This window comes from Saccopteryx leptura, chromosome 5 (assembly GCF_036850995.1).
Source record: "Saccopteryx leptura isolate mSacLep1 chromosome 5, mSacLep1_pri_phased_curated, whole genome shotgun sequence".
In the NCBI taxonomy this organism is placed as follows: Eukaryota; Metazoa; Chordata; class Mammalia; order Chiroptera; family Emballonuridae; genus Saccopteryx; species Saccopteryx leptura.
In genome coordinates, this window is record NC_089507.1 from 130,486,026 (window position 1) to 130,509,195 (window position 23,170).

The window sequence follows — 23,170 nt, forward strand, 5'->3', positions numbered from 1 at the left end:
TTGAAATATTTTACCCCCAATTATAGATATGAGAATCATATTTACAAAAAATCTCATTTTCTCTTTTCCTCCCAACTTTTGTTATATCGTTTTTAAATTGTGAGGCTTTATGTTTATAACACTTATGCAACCTTAAACTCCGCATCTAGTGTTTGCTTAGTCGTACACTTAATTCAGCGCTTTTTACCATTCCTTTGGCAGCAGTTTCCCACTCATCTCGCCTTTGGGGGTTATGTTCAGCACTGTGCATGAAGATGAATGCTTTTGAATGAATGAGAACGAAGGGCTCGAGTGATTCTCCCCTCCTCTCCTATTAGAACACAGTTGGTTCCAAAGAAGATCTTTGCAGCCAGGACCATTTTCCTTCCTCACCTTCTAGGGTCAAAGCAAACTCTCCCTTAAGTCCGAAATTTCACAAACTCGTGGCACTGCGACACCTCTTGGCGGAAAAGAAGGACGCCGGAGGAGGGGAGGTGCAGTGCGGTCCTCCAGCCAGCAGGGGGCGCGACGACTAGGCAGCTGCTGCGCAGGGAGTCTCTCTCCGCGCCGCACGCTCTCCCTGACCCCGCGCCGGCACGCGCCTTGCGGACTTAACGTAGGGGTTGGCGCCGGCTTCTAGCACGACCGCCGCTGGCTTACGCCGAGTGCGTCCAGCTCTCCGTCTCCGCGGCCTCTCGGCTTTGGTGCGCCGCGGCGGCCCATGGGGAGAGTCGGCCTGGAGGACCGGGTAAGTCCTGGGACGGGTGGCCTGATGGGGAGCCAGGGCGGGAGCGCCTCCCTCCCCGAGGGGCTTTGGACGCGAGGCCGTGTCTTTAGGCCGCGCCGCCGTGGATGGAAGGTCCCGGGCCGGTCCCCGGAGGCGCCGGCGCCCTAGGACTACTCCAGGTAGGTCCCCGGCCCCGGCGACCCTCTGGGTTTCCCTTTGCGCCCCGTCGCCGCTTCCTTTATTTACCTCGGGTCACCAAGGCTTCGAACTCTTCCTCTCTGCTTCCCGTTCTTTTTTTCTCATCTACCTGTTTCCGTCTCCTTGGGACCCGAGACGTTTCTTCTTTTGCCCGTTGGTCATGTTTTGAAAAAGTTGCTGGATCACCTGTGGCCCAGCACACTTGCACCCGTGCGAGACCCAGGGAGCAGAGAGGAGGAAGCTTCCTGGGCCGCAGGACTCCAGAAATGCCTTTCTCTCAAAGACGGGGGCGGGGTGGACCTGGGCAGGTGACGGAAGATAAGATTCCGCTGTTACCTTGGTCCTTGTCCTTTGAAAGCAGTGTTTAAGCTCTGATGTCCAAACAGCAAACAGTTTTTGAGCGTCACCTCTTCTCCAGACCATATGTTAGGAAGATCTTTGAGCGTCACCTCTTCTCCAGACCACATGTTAGCAGATGCAAGATCCCTGCTGGCGGAGTCTGGTCTGTAAGGAAACTTGCATAGAAAACGCATGCCTGGATTGATCCGAAGGACTAGTGTGGAGTCTGGAAATGCTTCCCAAAAAGAGTGATGCTTATAACTGAGTCTTGGAGTGTTTTGTTAGGTATGCAAGATGGGGGGAAGTGGGGGGGAAAGTTCCCTGCAGAGGAAGGAAGTGTAAAGGTAGCCTTTGCTGCCAAAAACACCGTAGTGCATTCTGGGAACCTCAGGTAAGGCAGAGAGGTTTGAGGAGAGGTAGTCAGGCCCCATCAAAAGGTCTTGGAGCCATCAAAAGTTTCTTTGATAAGTCAGTAGAGGAGAGCCGCTGAAGGTACTTATTGGTAGAACCAAGCGTGTGGATGGGAAATATATTCTGGATAAGGACAAAATCATGCACATATGCAGGTGGGTGAGGAATGTATCTTCCAAGCAGCAGGTGGAGTTTTTAAAGGCTGCAACTCAGTTTCCACATTTTTATAGCGTAAAGGCTGCAGACATTTTGACTATAATAAGAATATTCAGGGAGTATGGGGTAATAAATTAGTAACTTAAACCGAGGGTGTTTTATTTTTAGAATTTTATTAAGAAATGTACTGAGTGCTTTACAGTTTAGAATAGACTGCGAGATAGAAACAATATAACCTGGTGCTATAGCAGTGTTAACAGTGAAGAGCTATTCTGCTGTGGAGTTCTGTGATGACTCCGGGTAGCCTTTATGGAAAAGAAGAATTGGGGCAGAATGTTGCACGTACCCAAATGTAACTTTATAAAGTGGATTTCTTTTTACTTGATTTGTTTTAAATTATCTTCATGTAACAGGTGGTCCAGCACTAGTAATCCCTCAAGTCTTTCATAATAGTAAATTTTGAAGGACTTCCTATTATATGCCTAAATTACAGTTGACTCTTACGGAATTTGGAATATACTTCATCCCATGACATTTTGGTAATAGTCAAGCCTATGAGAATTGATGGAAATACTAAACCTTAACAAGGATGTCAGAGGTGGAGGTATAAGGAAAAAATTTAAAAGTAACTATAAATTTCATTCATGTGATAGATGACTTGTGTCACCTATATTTTTTGTGGACATCAATATGCACTATTACTCATAGTTTTCTTCCTTTCCGTTGGTATATACTTCCCATATACTTCTTTAGACTTCATTTTCACTTCATGATGCATGAATACCTTCAGTATTAAGAAGATCTCTTCTTACCAAGCTTGCTTCATGAGGTGCTCAGAATTCAAACTTTCACTTATTATTTTGACTTATTAGTTGTATTTTTGTCCCATTAATTATAGTATACTGTTTAAAATTTAGTATACTCATATCCCACCTACCAAAGTTAATATCCTTAAAAGGCAGATCTTATTGTTTAAAAATAATATGATTTAAGTAGCTGATTAACATTTCCCGTTAATTCACTGATACATTTAGAAGTGCTTACAATGTTCTAAGCATAGTGCTAGCTGGAGATACATGGATGAAGGCAAAAAACGGCCCTTATATCTAAGGGCCTTACTGTATAGTGAGAGACAGATGTGTCGACCAATAGGAGGTACAGCATGTAAAAGTAGTCTTGATCCAACTTAGTTCAGGAGAAACAGATTGGAGATTTATGTGTGAGTAGTAGCCACCAAAGGCTTCAGAATGCACTAGAAAGATAAGTGGGTGGGATACTTCTAAAAAGACTTCTTCCGTGTTCTTTTTGTTGCCAGTGGGGCATGTTTAAACAAACAAACATTGCCAAAAAATAAAATTGTCAATTTAGGCGTTTAGGTACAGTCTGGAAAAGTTATCATTCTAGCAGAACCATGTTTACTGTGTTTCTTAAATGGAGTATATATAAAAGATATGTCGATCAAAAGGTAGTGTTATAATAAGAAGTAAATAGCAGATATTTTAAGTTATAAAAATCAGTTAATTGTATTTGCGTTTGATCCTGGCTTCTTAAGGTAAATTTAAATATTAGAAAGTGCTACTTTTATTATGTGGCACAAGACCTCATGAAATAAGTGCGTTATATCATCCAAGTCTGGTTTTCAACCTTTTTACTCTTGGTGACCAGTGACCTAGTTGGCTGGAAATGGAAACACACAACGAATGGAGTTTTATCTTACCGTGCGTAACAGTGCAACACACCTTGCATAACAGTGCAGCAAAATACAAGCTGGTGCTTGATCTCCCAACTCCATATGTACAATGCACTAAATACTGTAGAGTTTGTTTGAATGCTTTTTTATTGCTCATGATTCGTAAATGCTCTGCATGGTGCAAAAAGTTGTTTGAACATGCTCCAAAGATGTCTAAGACAACCTTAATAATATTTTCATTGATAATACAGGATAAGTGGCGATCACTTTGAGCATAAGTGAATTTGATTGAGATCATTGGGTCTGTAATCTTCTTACAACATCAGGATGTTTAACTCTTTCATGGACTGGCAAGAAATTTCTGGGCCTGACTAGACAGTGGCGCAATGGATAGAGGGTTGGACTGGGATGCAGAGGACCCAGGTTCGAGACCCCGAGGTCGCCAGCTTGAGTGCGGGCTCATCTGGTTTGAGCAAAAGCTCACCAGCTTGGACCCAAGGTCACTGGCTCAAGCAAGGGGTTACTCCGTCTGCTGAAGGCCCAAGGTCAGGGCACATATGGGAAAGCAATCGATGAACAACTAAGGTCGCAACGAAAAACTGATGATTGATTGATGATTGATGCTTCTCATCTCTCTGTGTTCCTCTCTGTCTGTCCCTGTATATCCCTCTCTCTGACTCTCTCTATGTCCCTGTAAAAAAAAAAAAAATTCTGGGGGACTGTACTGGTCTGCAGACCAGTGGTTGAAAAACACTGATTGAGGTAACAGCTCATTTGTGAATTAAGGTCAGGTTCTGACTGTTCAGCGGTTAATGCAGTGGGGAGAATGAGTGAATTAGCTATGGTATTTTTATAAGTGCTTAAAACAGCTTTTGTAAAACATATACACACTTTTTAAGGAATAGAAGCAGTAAAGCTATGTAAATAAATTATATAAAAGGAGGAAAGCAAGGAGTTATTAAGAGTGGGATTCAGATTACTGCTCATTCCTGGGCCAGGGAAATCACCTGACTTGGGATTGGGGGGTAGAGTTTCATATGGAGTGAGTGGAGGCTCTTGTTTTAATCCTTTCTTTTGTATTGGGTGTTGAAGTCACTGATTAGTGCTTGTAGCATTACAATAATTAATTAAAAGCAGGCCATATTGCGTGGATGGATGGTGAATGTGTTGTTGCTGTGATTAATGCAATTCTGTGAATTTAAAGTTCAGTAAAAACGAGACAGCTGACTTCTGTATTTACAGTGATTCAGAAATCTCATTTATAAGCACTTTGTTGTAGAAACTAGCAGATAATGCTAAGATGTCATCAGTTCTAATTTAAAGTTTGTTTTTGAAGGTTTTGAGAATAAAGGAAAGGAACTTTAAATTAACATAAGATTTTTCTGCATAATGATTTCTGAAGCTTACCGATCAGAGCAAATCAAATGGAGTTGTCAAGAAACCATTTGCCATTTTAGAAATGGAATCAGAAGTATGAGGTCTTTTGAAACCTCCTTCATTCAGCCCTGAAATCTTTGTTAAATATTGGATTCTTCAATGAAAGAACTCTGTTGGAGCCAGAGATCCTACACTGCTTGGTTTTCTTTAACCCCAAAATTTGGGGAAATATTTCTATGAGAGATGATTTTTCTGGGTGGGAAATGTATGAGTTAATTAAGCAGCGTTCTGTTAGCTCACCCCCCCCACCCAGTGCAGCTTCTTCCCTCCCTTTTGCCCATTTGTTTAAATTGTAGTAAAATATACATAATGTAAAAGTTGCCATTTTTACCATGTTTAAGTGCACAGTAGTTTCGCGTTAAGTACATTCACATTATGCAACCATTACCACCATCCATTTCTACAACCTTTTGCCTAATCTTTCCAGTGGAAGCTGTGGGCATTTTGTAGTTTCACTGGTGATTGAAGTGGCTAAATAGACTTTATTTGAATATCAATATTTCAACAAATGTTTATTAAATACCTACTTTGTGCCATAAATTGGAGATGCAAAAATAAATAAGCCAATCTTTTTCCTTCATAGTTTGTGGGCATTTGATTAACCTATTTCATTGGCACTGACATTTGTAAATACCTTCTTTGACGAAATTCTCAGGATTTTATGAATAGATATTAGAAGTAAAGTGGACTTGGGTTGCAAACAAATTTTGATCATTTATATTTATGTTTAGAATTTCCCAGAAAGCATTTATATTTGCTTCCCAGAATATGCTAATCTTCCCTTGCCTTTATAAGAATAAAGAAAGAACAGATGAACCCATATTTTTTACTAGGCTTTGGTTTGGTGATTGGTTGGATGAAGAAGGCTCAAAAAATTAAACTAGGGTGAATGATAGATGCATGGTCATTTCTGAAGTACTTTTTTTTTTTTTTTTGAGAAGCACAGTGTTAAGCTAAAGTTTAAGGATATCTTATCTAAGTTAACATCTACATATGTTTTGAATGCCAGGTGGGCTAGAGGGAAGTAGACTCCAGGGTGATTCCCTCTAAGCTTTGAAGACAAGGTTGTATTTCAGCCATACTTAATTTAAAAATGGAGTTCATTCCTTTTTATTTTTGTAGCTTCAGTGACTCAAGCTTAATATGACAAGGCATTGCCAAGTTCCTGAATAGAATGTTCACTTTGTCTGGCACTGAAGGCAGTGGGCATTTCCCTGTTTGATATGCTCTCTAGGAAATTGTCCGTGCTGCTCTCAGCTAAGCGGGTGAGTTGTCAGAGAAGCTGTGTTGAGGAGAATGTGTAGGCATTCTTGGATTTTCAGGTGATTCATTGAAACAATCAGCCATCAGTAAGTACCCTGGGCTCTGATTTATTCACCCTGTGCCTGTGCTACCTCGGGGACCTTTCATTAAGACATCAGAGCAGCCTGAGCAGGCGGTGGCGCAGTGGATAGTGTCAAACTGGGATGTGGAGGACCCAGGTTCGAGACCCTGAGGTCGCCAGCTTGAGCGTGAGCTCATCTGGTTTGAGCAAGGCTGACCAGCTTGAGACCAACGTCACTGGCTTGAGCAAGGGGTCACTCAGTCTGCTGTAGCCCCCTGGTCAAGGCACATATGAACAACTAAGGAGCTGCAATGAAGAATTGATGCTTCTCATCTCTCTCCTTTCCTGTCTGTCTGTCCCTATCTGTCCCTCTCTCTGACTTTGTCTGTGCCGCAAAAAAAAAAAAGACATCAGAACAGAGCTTTTAGGTAATCTGAGAGTTCAAATATTAAACAGCTACAGATTCATGGGGCACTGACTTCCAGGCAGAGAGCTACACTGCTCAAAACCAGAGTAGCAGTTCTGAAGGAGTAAAGTTGATATTCACCCCTGTCACCCCCATCCCACAGAGTGGAACCAAAGTGTTGGGGCAGCAGGGTCTTAGAAGACTAGTTGTAGAAGGGTAGAGATGTAAGAGAGAAATTTTTGCCAAGTCAGATGGGAGGGGTATTAATATTTTATTTCTTGTCTGTATCACTTTCTTTTCTTGAGACACATGTGCAGGTGGACAGGGTTTTGTATAACATGGTTTCTATGGCAGAATGCTGTCTAGGCCTGGGAACTGACAGATATTTGGAATGTGTTCATAAATACGAATCTACCTATGCAAAGCATTTCTTTGCAATTTAGGGATTTCAACCAAAAAAATTTTTCCATCTGTGAGGAAGATTGATTTCTTATCCTAGGAAGTAGTTCGTGTGGGTTTCAGAATGTTCAGGTTTTTTTTAAAGGTAACACTTTCTAGCAAAAGCTGTGGAGTTCACCTGATTGGGTTTGAAATGAGTCTTCCCATTGTGACCTGGGGCAGATTTATTTTCTGAAGTCCCACCCAATTCCTCATCTGTAAACCTAGGGCAACGTTTCTACAGCAAATAGTGCATTTACCACCACACTGGGCTGGTAAGGTTTAATAAATGTTAACTATTGTTGTCTTTATTTTTATTGTTGTCTTGTATTTCTCTATTCTGCAGGGATAATGTGTAGTGATTATCTCTTTGTAACCAATGCCATGAGGAAGTCAAGATATTTAAGATATCACCCACTACTCTTTCTCAAAAAGCAATAATTGCCATATTTCCCCATGTATAAGATGCACCTTAATTGTGGGGCCCGAAATTTGAAAAAAAAAATGTATTACATAAAGTTATTGAATTCAAGTTTTATTCATCATAAAATTCATACAGCTCCTCATCACTGTCAAAACTCCCATCCATTACCTTGTCCTCATCTGTGTCTGATAAGGAATCACTGTCTTCAACAATGAGCACATAAACAAGTGCGAAAAAGCGGGAAATGCAAGTGGAAAAATCTACAAGCACTGTATAAGATACACCCAGTTTTTAGGCCCCAATTTTTTCAAAAATAAAGGTACAACTTATATATGGGGAAATATGGTAAATACAGCATTTGGTTGGATTTCTGTGAGTTTTTTTTGTTTTTTTAAGTTAGAGGCAGGGAGACAGACAGACTCCCACATGTGCCCTGGCAAGCCCTCTGCCAGGCAGTGCTCTGCCCATCTGGGGTGCTGTTCCATCAACGGAGCTATTTCAGTGCCTGAGGCGAGGCCATGGAGCCGTGCTCAATGCCCAGGGCCAACTTTGCTGGAACCATTGGAGCCATGGCTGCCGGAGTGGGGGGGGGGGGGGGGAGAGAGAAGATTGAGGAGGAGGGGTGGAGAAGCAGATTGTCGATTCTCCTGTGTGCTGTGACTGGAAATCGAACTTGGGACTTCTGCACGCCAGACCAAAGCTCCACCACTGAGCCAGCTGGCCAGGGTTGAGATAATTTTTTTTAAGTTCTAAGCATATGTTTAATTTTTTTCTCTATAAAAGGGTACCTAATTGTGCTAAATGAACATAGTATTTTTGTAAGGCTTCTACTTTTTGCTGTTGAGACCAAATACATTTTTTAAATTTGATGTATGTAAGTAATAGTGTCCTCAATCTAGAAGTTCCATCTTTAGCTCGTGCTGTAGAACAGACCAATTTCACTCATGAACTTTTTCACTGTATGATTTTATTAATTCTAGAAGGTTATTTTTTAAATAAAATATGCATATTAGAAAGGGCAGTAATTGGTGATATCAGATATCTTGGCTTCTGTTGCTGAAGGTTGCTGGACCAAGGGATCACTTTTAATACATTTACCTCTAAAATTCCTTGAAAATAAGTTCTTTTAACACAAAAACATTTTAATATTTTACTGAATTTTCCATTTTTTAAGCCCCCACCCTTGCCTTTCAGCTTTAAACTGAAAAGATGTCCCTGTATGATGACCTAGGAGTGGAGACCAGTGACTCAAAAACAGAAGGTTGGTCCAAAAACTTTAAACTTCTTCAGTCTCAGCTGCAGGTGAAGAAGGCAGCTCTCACTCAAGCAAAGGTAAGATAAGCCCGCAGTGTGAAAGCAGAAGTATACAGAGCAGGTCCCTCCTTAGATTGAGAGTAATATGGTTTTAGCTTGATTAGGTGATGGCACAGTGGATAGAGTGTCAGCCTGGAATGGTGAGGACCCAGGTTCAAAACCCTGGGTTGCTGGCTTGAGCAAGGGGTCACTGGCTTGGCTGGAGCCCCAGGTCAGGGAACATATAAGGAAGCAATCAATGAACAACTAAGGTACTGCAAGGAAGAATTGATGCTTCTCATCTCTCTCCCTTCCTGTCTGTCTTTATCCCTGTCTCTCTTGCTAATATATATATATATATATATATATATATATATATATATATATAGCCTTTATTAATTATGTGGACTTAAACATTTTAAAGATTTATGGGGAGAGAGGCTCTATGTAAAATGGAATAAGGAGCTTAAGGTCATTTTGCTTCTCTTGACTCCTGGGAATAGAACTACCATATTTCCTCATGTATAAGATGCTCCCATTTATAAGGCACACCTTAATTTTGGGGACCAAAATTTGGAAAAAAATGTACTACATAAAGTTATTGAACTCAAGTTTTATTCATCATAAAATTCATACAACTCCTCATCACTGTCAAAACTTCCATCCATTAGCTTGTCCTCATGTGTCTAATAACGAATCACTGTAGTCAACAACAAGCACAAAAACAAGCGCGAAAAAGCGGGAAATGCAAGTAAAAAACTACAACCACTGTATAAGACGCACCCAGTTTTTAGACTCCAATATTTTCGGGGCAAGGTGTGTCTTATACATGGGGAAATGCGGTATTTCAGAGATTCCAGAAAAGAAAGGCAGTACTCTTAGTTTCTAGTATGATACAGTTTACAGTTCTTCAGACTTTAGTACATATGTCTAAAGCAGGGGTCTCAAACTCGTGGCCCGCAGACTAATCCACGAAGTTCAGAATATTTTGGATAAAATTAAGTAAGCCTAGGGGCCTACTTGTATTTTTCATTTCTCTAGCATCCTAGCTAGATATTAGCTTAGTTAACAGCAGTTGTGATGCGAACTACAGTTTCTGGTCGTTTTGTGACACTGAGTAAACTGCATGTACGATTTTGCTTGTTGTACTGATTTTTTTTTGTTTTCAACTGCAGTGAGAAAAGTGTTGCATAACAGTTGCCTTTTGTAGACCTAGTGCGGCCCGCCGAACGGCTGTGATCTTGCTCTGCGGCCCACATGCTGAGTTGAGTTTGAGACCCCTGGTCTAAAGTAACTGAGAATTTGGTTAAAACATTGCTTCGGTAGCCATATTCCTGATATCCTGGTAAATTCTGGCTCTGGCTTGGGGCCCCAGTAGTCTGCATTTTTGCATTTTGGGTAGCATTCCTGCTGTTGTAGGTAGTTTGGAATCAGCACCTTGAGAAAGGAAGCTCTGTAGTTATTACTGAGCTATATTAATGTGTATGCATCATGAGGGCTCAGATCAGTTGTGAATGTGCCAGGAGTGTGTAGTCTGGGGGATCATTGTTTTTGTTTCTATTGTATACACGTTGGGATTAGCAACATTTTTGAAATTATTCAGCATGTAAAATATGAAAAACATAGTTGCCCACTGGATATTTGATGTTAAAATGTTACTGTCAAATAAGTTTAGGAATGAGAATGGATTGGTTTATGGTTTGCTTACTATTTTAAGGGCTTTTATGTTTTAAAGCATGCATCTCCAATGGAGGCAAGATCCTTTCAAATTGGACAAATATTGGTCCTAACAGGATAAATAAAAAGCTTGCTCTGTTTATGTATAAAGAACAAATATACATTAAGTACATAAACAGACGGATACTTAGTATTATCTGTGGTATTAAAATTTTATGGGTAGGGGAAAATGTATTAAAAGGTTCCTTAAGGGGAGGGAGGCTATAAAATTTGAGGAAAAAAATGCATTAGAGATTCACATTGAAATATTTACTGATAATTCATGTAATTTCTGACATTTACTTTAAAATATTCCAGTCTGAGGCAGGGAGATAAGGATGTACATGAACTCATTGGCCATGAGTCAGTCAGTAGTTGTTTAAGCTTGGTGATAGAGACTTAAGAATTCATTCACCATTTTCTTTAATTTTGCTTGAATTTTCCATAATAAATAGGTTTTTTAAATTGGAATTATTTTTCTTTTCCCTCACTATATCAATAGATACTTATATTGAAGAGTTTTTGTCTTTTTCACATTCATCATTATAAGGTTTAAGTTTTTATTCCAGTTACTTTTTAGAGAAACAGAATTTTGTCTTTTTTAAAATAAGCTTTCATTCCACATGAAAGGAAGGAAATTTTTAAAGTTTTATATTTTTTTCTGTTGAATTGAGAGGGAGAGGAATGAAGGGGTTTGGTCGGAAGGGAGAGGGAGACAGAGTAACATAACTTGTTGTTTCACTCAGTTCCATTTAGTTGTGTGCTTGGTAATTGCTTCTCTTCTGTGCCCTGACCTGGGGTCAAACCTGCGATCTAGTGTACTGGGTTGATGCTTCATCCACTGAACTACCCAACCACACCAAATGGAAGACTATTAACAAGTCATGTTCTTCCTTTTAATTTTTAAAAATTGATTTGTTTAAAAATGTTTGTAAGTTTTATGTAAGTTTTGATTTGCACACAGGAGAAGTGCCCATCTGCTTCTCCACCCCTCCCCCTCTCCTTCCTCTCTGTCTCTCTCTTCCCCTCCCGCAGCCAAGGCTCCATTGGAGCAAAGTTGGCCCGGGTGCTGAGGATGGTTCCATGGCCTCGGTCTCAGACACTAGAATGGCTCTGGTTGCAACAGAGCAACGCCCCAGATGGGCAGAGCATTGCTTCCTGGTGGGCATGCCGGGTGGATCCCAGTTGGGCACATGTAGGAGTCTGTCTCTCTGCCTCCCCGCTTCTCACTTCAGAAAAAAATAAAAATAAAAAAGAATGGCCATAATTTTAGGAGATTAATCCTTTAAGTAGTATGAACATTCATGTACATCCTCATGCCTCCTGACCGTCCTGAGTACAATCATACATGTATGATGCCAACATTAAAAAAATGGTGGGCATGCCGGGTGGATCCCGGTCGGCCGCATGCGGGAGTTTGTCTGACTGCCTCCCCGTTTCCAACTTCAGGGAAAAAAAAGGCAAATGTATGTTTTTCTTGTTTCCATAAATTGGTTATTAAACACACATGATTTTAAGTTAATAAAACTGGAACTGGAACTAATTTCACTTTTTGGAAAAAAACTCACTCCCAGGGATCAGTGAGCATGAAAAAACCTCACTCACTACCCAAAGGGTAAAGGATAAAGTATCCTGGTGTCTCCAAATTTCTTTTAGATGGTTCTGCATAAAATACAGGTCTAGGGTAAAACAAATATGGTAAAATGTTAACAGTGATTGATAGTATATGAATGATCATGTTATCTTAAAAAATTATTTTTCTGGAAGTTCATAATAAGAGACAGGGTAGAATTTTATATTCTACTGGGAAGGAAAAACCTCTAACCCACAAGTATCTTTAGCCCAGGATATAAAATTACACATTTCTTGTGAAAGATCCAGGCTAGTCAGAATGAAATGTGGCGTTACTGAATTGCCCTCCTGGTCAAAGGAAAATCCATTTTAGAGCTGATTTCACATCCAAATTTAAATAAAACTGACCAAGTTTACTATTATAACTTTTTACAATGGAGGAAATTTGTGTTGTTAAAAGAAAAGAAGGCTAATGAAACTGGTATGTGGTTATAGCAATAATTGAATTAAAGGGCTATTTTAAGATTATGGTTCTTGTGTCTGAAAAGTTTGTTACAGACACCCCCCCAAAATAAAAGCTTTGTTACAAATAGTATGAATTTTAATTAGAGGCTTTGGTACACTCTTGTTCCTCAATGATTTTAGAGCCAGAGAACAAAACAAAGTACAGTCCTTGCCCCAGTAATCGACCTAAAGCGAGGAGGCTCTTCAGATGACCGGCATATTGTGGACACCCCACCTCACGTAGCAGCCGGCCTAAAGGTAAGCCTCACCTCTTACTTTGACAGGCTTTCCTGCTTACTGTGTATGCCTTTTTTTATATGCATGTCTCTCTGAACACAGTCTCCTCAATAGGCCTTTGCAGTCTAGTCAGTATAATTTTTAACTTAATTTTTACTTTTGTTTTATCAAGTTTAAAACATTTAGTTTTTAAAATAAAATAGTTCGTGATGGAAATTTCAGAGATATACAAAATAAAAACATAACTTCAATCATATCCAGAAGTTAAAAACTATATTTTGGAATATCTTTTCATTCTGTACCTTCTCTATCTACTGTTTTCTAACTTGCTTATCTCACTTAATAAAGTATGACTGTCTGTTTCACAAAGTATAGGACTCTACATTTACTCTTCACTGTATTCCCTTGCTTGATTATGCTGTAGTTCACTTAATTTGCTTAATGCTGGATAGTTTCCAGTTGTTGCTATCATAAAGAATATTAGTATTCATATAGAGTCAATTTTATCCTTTGTTACTCCACCTATCCTTTATTATCCTAGTGATTTTTACATAAGCTTAAAAACCAAGAAACATAGGTACAACTCTACAAATGGGTTAGTGAGGAGGAAGAAGATCCAGAAAAGGATAATTCCAAATCATAATTAAAACAAGATGAGAGGCAAATGAATTAAACATGAACTATAGTTTGAATTATAGAAATATAGCAATGATGTTAGAGTAACATGGCATGAGAGATACCTTGATCTCTCCCCTTGAAATTTCAACAAACTGGAGAGCTATAATGCAGCTGGGCTCACAGGCTTGCCTATAAAGACCTGTGTGAGGAATCAACTAAAGGAAGAAGAAAACGAATACTGTGGCTGCACAAGAAAGAGACGAAGTTCAGAAAGAATGTAAACTCTCCAGAAAGCATTTTCAATCACATGGAAACCTTGAAGTTAAAAAATAGAGAATTTAAAATTGAAGTTCTGAAAATACTCAATGAGATGTGAGAAAACACTAATAGGCAATTTAATGAGCTCAAAAAACAAAATGAACAAAATGAGTACTTTATCAAGGAGATTGAAACTTTAAAAACAGATGAATAAAATACATGAACTGAAAACTGAGATACCAATGTTAGCTAATAGAACAGGCCAGATAGAGGAGAAAATCAGTGATATCTAAGACAGGCAACTAGAGATACTACAGAGAGAAGAAGAGACACATGAACTTAAAAAATGATAGAGCTCTATGAGAATTGACTGACTCCATCAGAAAGAGCAATTTAAGAATAATGGGTGTATCAGAAGAAGAAAGGGTGAAGGGAATGGACAGCCTATTCAAACAAGTAATTGATGAGAACTTCCCAAGCTTGTGGAAAGAGTCAGATCCTTGAATCTAAGAAGCAAACAGAATGCCAAGTTACCTCAACCCAAAAAGACCTCCAAGGCACATTGTAATAAATTTGTCAAAAATCAATGACAAAGAATCCTCAAGGCAGCTAGGAAGGAGAAGAAAACATAAAGGAAGGCCCATTAGGTTATCATCAGACTTCTCAGCAGATACTACAAGCCAGAAGAGAGTGGACCCAAACATTCAAAGTACTGAAAGAGGACTTACAACCAAGAATATTATGTCCATCAAAGCTATCCTTCAAATATGAAAGAGAAATAAAAATGTTTTCCAGTCATACAAAGGCTGAGGGAATTTATCACCAGAAAACCCCCACTCAAAGTGAAAGTTTGGAAAATGATTCTTCAAGCAAATAATACCCAAAGAAAGCAGGTATATCCATACTCATATCTGACAATGCTGACTTCAAGACCACAAAGGTAGCAAGAGACAAAGATGGACATTTCATAATGATAAAGGGGACATTATATCAAGGAGACATAACACTTCTTAATATATATGCACTGAACCAGGGAGCACCAAAATATTTAAGACATCTACTAACTGATCTAAAAATAGAAACAGACAAAAACACAATCATACTTGGAGATCTCAACACACCATTGATGGCTCTAGATAGATCATCCAAACAAAATAAGTATTGGCCTTAAAAGACACACTAGACCAAATAGACATAATAGACATTTACAGACCATTTCATCCCAGAACATCAGATTATACATTCTTTTTCAGTGTTCCTGGAACATATGTTGGGCCACAAAACTAACATCAACAAATTTAAAAAGATTGAAATTATTTCAAGCATATTCTCTGACCATAAGCCTTTGAAATTAGAATTCAACTGCAAACCCACAAATGGCTCAGTGGATAGAGCGTTGGCTTGGTGTATGGAAGTCCTGGGTTTGATTCCTGGTCAGGGCACACAGGAGAAGCAACCATCTGCTTCTCTTCCCTTCTTCCCCTTCTCTTGCTCTCCCCCTTCTCTCCCTCTCTCTCTCTCCCTCTTGCAGCCAAGTCTTGACTGGTTTGAGTGTCAGCTCCAGGAGCTGAGGATAGCTTGGTTGGTTTGATTGTCGACCTCAGGCACTGAGGATAGGTTGGTAGCTTCGATCACTGGCTGCAGATGGGTTGTTGGATAGATCCTGGTCAGAGCACATGGGGAGTCTGTATCTCTCCCTTCCTCTCACTTAGAAAAAAAATTGTTTTAACTTCCATATTAGCAATTTGTTCTCAGAAACTTTGTGATAATAGTATTACATAAATTTAGTGGCTAATCGTTAGTTTCTATCCTGTCTTAATGACTGAAAGGAAATCTCGGACATGTGCCTTTTCATTTTTAAAATATCTTTTGTCTGAAACAAATTTATTAACTACCTTTGGGGGCCCTATGTATAAAAGATGTGTGTAAATCGTCCAGTGATTGGGCCTTTGAGGGAGCACATTTTTCTAATATCTTTTGTTCATCAAATCGTGTTTTCTGATTTTTAGTTTTAAGAAAATGATGAAGTGTTTGTTTTACAATGCAGAATGTCAAGTGGAACAGTATAATATTATGAAATGTCAAACCAAACAGGAGTTGTTGAATTTAAATTCATTGATACTGAATATACACTCTTTTTATCAGTTTTGTGTTCAAACCAAAATACATTTCACAGCCTTTCTGCCTTTGATAGTATTGGGCAGTGTACATCCTGAAAGAGATGCAGAGTAGGCACTTAAGGATGCTAGTGGTAAGCTATACTTGTTTACGACGTCTGTGGAGACCAGTTAAAGGCTCTTATTTTTACAGATAATAAGGAAGACTTACGCTAAGAAAACACGGAGTAAGGAAGTATGGAGGTTTAGGAAACTTGGATTGTGCATTAGATCAGGGCTTCCCAGAACCCTGTGGAGATCAGATCCACCAACCTGCAGTGGTTGGCAAATTCATTAGTCAGCAGAGCCAAATATCAACAGCACAACGATTGAAATTTCTTTTGAGAGCCAAATTTTTTAAACTTAAACTATATAGGTAGGTACATTCGTTATCGAGGTAGCGCCCACACATGGTATTTTGTGGAAGAGCCACACTCAGGGGGCCAAAGAGCCGCATGTGCCTCACGAGCCGCAGTTTGCCAACCACTGACCTAGAGTAAAGCCCCATTTCTAATAGTGTAACTTCTAATTGTCTGTATTCTCTGCCTTTTGTTTTTATTTCTTTAAGACTACTTCTTTTCCCTCAGTGAGTAAGTAATACCAGTTCCTAAATGTTTAGAAGAGAAATGCAAATTCTAAACCTAATGTTAGTGACCTTAAAACTTAATGACAGTGTGAGGAGAAGTACACCCACCTGTGCCAGGCTCCACAGGAAGCGCAGCCTACCTGGGAAGGGATGTATTCCAGAGATTTCAAAAAGCCCATGTAATCAAAATTTAAGATAGTCTGTTAAGTAACCACAAGAATGATTGTGTTATTCGTGGATTTTTCTGGTTTTTACATTTTCATAAAGATAAATGAAAACAAAAATATTCATTGTTAACTATATAATCAAATTTGTTGCTTAAAATTTTCAATGGTGGCTATTTAGGAATTTCAGGGAAATGCCACTAGGTATTTATGTAATTAATACTGAACTAAACTGCTACCTAGTGAGGTGTGTGGCCATGTGAAGTCACTAACCCTCCTTAGACATTTGTTCCTACATCTTTAAAACAAAGAGGCAGGTAGATGCTTATCAAGGCTCCTTCCCCCCTCATATCCTTTGCCCTGAATTCTGTGAATAAAATTGTAAGACATGAGGATGATACCTTGGCATTTTTATCTTCCTCAGGATCCAATACCCAGTGGATTTTCTGCAGGAGAAGTTTTGATTCCCTTAGCTGATGAATATGACCCTATGTTTCCTAATGATTATGAGAAAGTGGTGAAGCGCCAAAGGGAGGAACGACAAAGACAACGGGAGCTGGAAAGACAGAAAGAAATAGAAGAGAGAGAAAAGTAAGGCTTTGTTTGGATTTGGGAATATTTTACATTTGAAATACTTATTAGAATATTAAGGAACTTCATTGCTGTCTTATGGCTGAGGTTAGTTTTCGTGGTTGATTTGAGCAATCATCAGAAGGAATCAGATTGTTTTTAAATATTTGTTGTTAAATCTAAGCATGAAAACAAACTTGAGAGCTAATTCATAGAAGTAGAAAACGTAAAGTATAGGTTTTGGATGAGTTGTTAGAAAACTAACTTAGAATTCTGATGTTGACCAATAGTTTCTTTCCTATGCTATGACTCTTCTATAATCCTAACTATTTAAAATACTTAAATTGTTATTTTTTTCTTTCTTTTTTTAAAAAATTTTTTAAGTGAGAAGAGGGGAGATAGACTCCTGCTTGTGCTCTGACTGGGATCCACCCAGCAACCTACATCTGGGGCTGATGCTCAAATCTACTGAGCTATCTATCCTCAGCACCTGAGGCCCATGCTTGGATCAGCCGAGCTATCCTCAGTGATCGGGGCTGATGCTTGAACTAAGTGAGCTACTGGCTTTGAGAGGGGAAGAGGGAGAGAAAGGAGAGAGGGAGGGGAAGAGAAGTAGATGGTTGCTTCTCATGTGTGCCCTAACCAGAGATGAAATCTGGGACATTCACATGCCGGACTGACGCTCTATCCATTGAGCCAACTGGCCAAGACCATTATTCTTTATTTTTGAGCTAGATGGAATTTTTAAAAAATATGTTTATTGCCTGACCAGGTGGTGGCTCAGTCGATAGAGCATTGGCCTGGGATGCAGAGGACCCAGGTTCAAAACCCCAGGGTCACTGGCTTGAGCATGGATTATAGACATGACCCCATGGTCACTGGCTTGAGCAAGGGGTCACTGGCTGGGCTGTAGCCCTTGATCAAGGCACATATGAGAACACAATCAATGAACAACTAAGGTGTCACAGCAAAGAATTGATGCTTCTCATCTCTCTGTCCCTGTCTGTCCCTCTCTCACTAAAATAATAATAATAATAATAATATATCTTTTATTTATTTTTTTTAAAAGTATGGGCAAAAAGGATTTGTTTGTATTTTTTTAAACTACTGAATATTGTTAAATAGTTTATAAAGTATTAATATAGTATTTCTCATTACTTATTGAATCATTTCATGTAGTGAGAGCATGTTCTAGAGCCCAATTTTTTTTTCATCTGATGGCATAGAAAAACTAATTAAAATTCTGTGGCACACCAAAAATAGATTATACTTTTTTCTGAGCTGATAATAAAAAATGGGTATGCCATATCTTTTCGCTCCATAAGACGCACCCCCCCCCCCCCCAAAAAAAGTGGAGGGGAAAATGCCCATGCATCTTATGGAGTGAAAAATACGGTATTTCATTAACTATTTTAACACACATTGTGGTTCAGAATATTTTTCTTCTTATTTTCCTCCTTAAAAACCCTAGGTGTGTCTTATGGTCAGGTGCGTTTTATGGAGCAAAAAATACGATAATTTTTATTCATTCACACCAGGTAGCTATTGTTGTATTGGCTGATTTTATTTTTTTATTTGAGAATCTAAGGGAAAAGATGTCAGTGCCCCTGACTAAATAGTCAGGTATTGCATGTTTTAAAAATTCTGTAGCACATCGTTGAAAATTGCTGTTCTCAAGAGAATCAAAATTGTTGAACTATTACCTGTCTTGATGTGCTTTAAAATTGAAAGAGGTAAATATCAAGGAAACTTTCTTTTCTACTTATACTCATATACCTATTAAATATGTGTTCAGTACATTTTCTGGATTTTTTTCACTTCTCATACTTTTGCTATTAGTCTTTAACCAGTTTTGGGGTTTTGGGGGGGGGGGGGTTGCATCTACCCCCCTTCCATTAATAGCATAGTGTGAAAGGAAGGATTTGGGTGTTTTTTAGCCAAGAGAAAGTCAAGGTAATGTCCTTGAGTTGACAATTCTAAATTGGCTTGTCTGTGATGAATATAGGATCTTTTATTATCACAGGAGGCGTAAAGATAGACATGAAGCTAGTGGGTTTTCACGGCGACCAGATCCAGATTCTGATGAAGATGAGGATTATGAGCGAGAGAGGAGAAAAAGAAGTAAGGCATGAACATACATAAATATTATGTTTCTAATGTGGTGCAATTCCACTATTTGCTTTTCATACTTAATTTGATAAATAGTTCAGTTGATATTGGTTTAGGTAATTTTCTCTCTGGAATTCCAGCAATCCACATTTGCATACAACCTTAATTTATGCCATGTTTTCTTATATATTCTTCTTTGAACTTTCCATATGTATAAAGAAGTGCTCTATACAATACAGGTCCACTGTTCATCTTATCCAACATCTTCATTTACCTGAAAACCTCATTATAATGTAGTCCTCTTTAATGCAAGACCTAAGAATAATGTTATTATAAAGCTGGAGTCTGTTTCCACATACATGAGCTCTGTTTTATGTCCAGCAGTTTTGTAAGCCTAATCTGCCCAAGTGCATAGTTAAGGCTGTTTTAGTCTTTAAACTTTTAAAATACTAATTGAGTTGGGAAGGAGTGAGTCTACAATAATTTAGAATTCTTAATTTTTCAGTGCAGATATGAATTAAATGTATTTATAGAATACTTAATGCAGAATAACAAAGTTCATGGATACAGAGAACAGATTGGTGGTTGTCATGGGTTGGGGTGGGGGAAACGGGTGAAAGGGGTTAAAAGGTATAAGCCTCTGGTTATAAAATAAGTCATGAGGATGTAATGTATAGCATGGTGACTATAGTTAATAATATTGTGTGGCATGTCTCAAAGTTTCCAAGAGAGTAGATCCTAAAAGTCCTCATAACAAGAAAACAAAACCTGTAACTATGTATGATGACAGGTGTTAACTACACTTGCTGTGGTCATTATTCTGCAATATATACAAATATTTAATCATCTTGTACACTTGAACTAAAGAATACTTAGTGCATGCTGAAGATTGTTAGGCACTACATTGTTTTTCTGATGGGAGTGAAGTTAACATTTGAATGTGCTCTGTTCCTCAGGTATTATGTTAAACATTTCATATTCATTATCTCATTAATCAATGAATCTTTGGCTTTTATTAACTTTTTTAGAATCCAGTATAGAGGTTGAATATTTGTTGGTCTCATCTTTTCAGCCTACAGATCGGCTGCCCTTTTTGTAAGGAGGTACACTATGAAGGCCACTTACTTTCTTGAAGATTACCAGGAGCTATATATACATTAAATATTAGGGAAATAATGGCACTGCTGTTAACAGATAATGTTTATATTTTAACCTGATGAGTAGCAGATTTTTAGTAATTACCCTAAATTTTTAAACTGAACTCATTAAACTAATCTCATCAACAATCACTTAGGTCTTAGTGAGAAGATTGAAAGTGATAACAGGTATTTGAAAAGAAATACGAGAATGTTTTATTCCTAGTTCTCAGGTGTTTTGTCTAGTCTTGGCCTGTTAATCATGATGCATGTATGCTGCTTTTAGACGAATTTCTTTTGTGAAACATTTCATGCTGGTGCAGCACTGGTTTTGTAATCAGATATTCTGTTTGCTTGTTATTTTTTATTAGTTTTTGGACTAGTTCATTCAGTTGTAATACATATATTAGGGCTTACGCCTAATGAAAAAAAATCCTTATATTTTTCATTCATGTTCTCCATTCATATCAGATAGCAAATGGATTTATTTTAGTTTGTTTGTGTCCACCGTTCTCTGTCCAGGAAACATGAGTGAGAATGGTGACAACACAAGTTTCTATAGAAACCAGAAATACCCACATTTTGAAATCGTTATTTAGTTGGAGTGGTTTGATCCCTGGAAAGGAGTGTGCTGTATTGTGGGGGAAGGCTTGGAATCACTGGGAGCTGTGTTTTATTCTGTCTCTGCCCTCTAACTCTCCTCTAATCATTTTCTCTGAAAATAGGTACAGTAATACCTACTTCAATGGTTTATTAAGTTTAAGTGAGATAATGTATATGAAAGAACCTGGTGGCTAACATGCTCCCAGTAAATAGTTATGTTACTATTGTTCAAGTAACCTCTAATTCTCTGGGTTATGTTTTTTGTCTTAAAATTTATTTATTAACTACATACATTCTGGGGCGCTTTTCTTAGTTTTCTACATTTTTAATCCTAGATTCAGTTACTAAATTCCCTAGATGTTTGCTGGAGGGATGAAGTAGCAGTTCTTTTTTTCTTTCTTTTGTGGGATGTGTGTGATAGACAAATGGCATGTGTCACAGGCCTTGAAAGTCTGGCATCTGAAAAGTTCCTTTAATCAGTAGAATTTGTGTTTTGCAGGTATGGGAGGAGCTGCCATCGCACCACCCACTTCTCTTGTAGAGAAAGACAAAGAGTGTATGTATCTGTTTCTTGCCCTCTTTATTTTGACAGAAATCTTATTATTTTTTTTTTTTTTTTGTATTTTTCTGAAGCTGGAAACGGGGAGAGACAGTCAGACAGACTCCTGCATGCGCCCGACCGGGATCCACCCGGCACGCCCACCAGGGGCAACGCTCTGCCCACCAGGGGGCGATGCTCTGCCCCTCCGGGGCGTCGCTCTGCCAAGACCAGAGCCACTCTAGCGCCTGGGGCAGAGGCCACAGAGCCATCCCCAGCGCCCGGGCCATCTTTGCTCCAATGGAGCCTTGGCTGCGGGAGGGGAAGAGAGAGACAGAGAGGAAGGAGGGGGGGGGGGGCGGGGTGGAGAAGCAAATGGGTGTTTCTCCTATGTGCCCTGGCCGGGAATCGAACCCGGGCCCCCCGCACGCCAGGCCGACGCTCTACCGCTGAGCCAACCGGCCAGGGCCTTTGACAGAAATCTTTAGCCCAGCCATGGGCAGCCTTATTTGCTACTGGCCAGGTTTCCTGAGTATAAAGGAAAATGGCCTGAAAGCCCCTCCTGGGGCCCTTACCTTGAGGCCCAGCACTGCTCCCTTCTACCCCTTATACAAGTTTTAAAGCTTAGCTCTGAAACTTGGATTTTTATACAGTGAAATACTGTTCTAAAATTCATTTTGTCTTCTCCTACATTTCATATTTGGAGTTAGGTTAAAACAAATAATAGCTCCTCGTTTCAATTTGTATACTCAGTGGGTTAGAGGCTGTTAAATTCTTGACTTCCACAAGATGGCAGTGCCTTCCTCATTAGGTTTTTCTACCCTTAGTTTTGATTTCAGGGCACAAATTGTGCCTTCACTTGCATTGACAGAACACTCCCACCTGCTATTTCCTCTCCCAGTGATCTGTTTAAGAATTTGTATGTTGGAAGTGAACTTTGATATATCATCTGGGTCATTTTCCTAACGTCTGGCTTGGACCATAACTAAACTACCCAAAAATATCCACCATAGTGCTTTCTAATACCGGTTGCACTATTAATGTTATCTTTTTAAATAAGATAATTTTTTAAAGTATTGTTAAATATCTTTTGTGTGAAAACACCTGGCAAACCATAAACTCAATTGAAACCAGTCTCTGGGAGTGAGGCCCAAGCATCAGGAATTTTTTAAGGCTTTTTTGTTGATTCTACTATGTAGCTAGGTTGGAAATCACTGCTCTTGTGTATGGTGTGTATCCTCAAAGACCTTTATTCTGTGCTAGGTTAATGAAGTAGGAAGACTAGAGACCTCAGACAGGTGTACAGGATGCTGTGGGAATCAAAAGAAAGTTTAATTGGATCTATCTGGAACATACAAAAATCTTAAGGATTCAGACAAAAATTCTCATTTAAGAGTACTTTTAAAGGCTATAATTATGGTAAGATATGAAAAGGACATTTGAGGAGATAATAAACACCTGGAACAAAGCCAGAATTAGAAAAATAGTGTTATACCTCTATGCTTTTGAAAAGTTATATAGAGGCTATAAATTGAATTTTGTTTTTTCTCCTTATAGTAAGCTAAAAGTGTCAGTTAAATT

The 23,170-nt window shown here is 39.0% G+C and overlaps 1 protein-coding gene across 1 annotated transcript in view; it reads left to right on the forward strand.

Annotated features, from left to right (window-relative positions):
- The first annotated feature begins 572 nt into the window (after positions 1 to 572).
- Positions 573 to 23,170, forward strand: part of RBM17 (RNA binding motif protein 17) — a 38,116-nt gene continuing 15,518 nt past the window's right edge. Inside the window, exons 1-6 of the mRNA XM_066385950.1 lie at positions 573 to 727; positions 8,724 to 8,861; positions 12,756 to 12,872; positions 17,058 to 17,224; positions 19,227 to 19,324; positions 21,551 to 21,607. Coding sequence (XP_066242047.1) covers positions 8,739 to 8,861; positions 12,756 to 12,872; positions 17,058 to 17,224; positions 19,227 to 19,324; positions 21,551 to 21,607 — 562 coding nt within the window. The 5' untranslated portion in view covers positions 573 to 727; positions 8,724 to 8,738. The remainder of the gene's footprint in view (positions 728 to 8,723; positions 8,862 to 12,755; positions 12,873 to 17,057; positions 17,225 to 19,226; positions 19,325 to 21,550; positions 21,608 to 23,170) is intronic.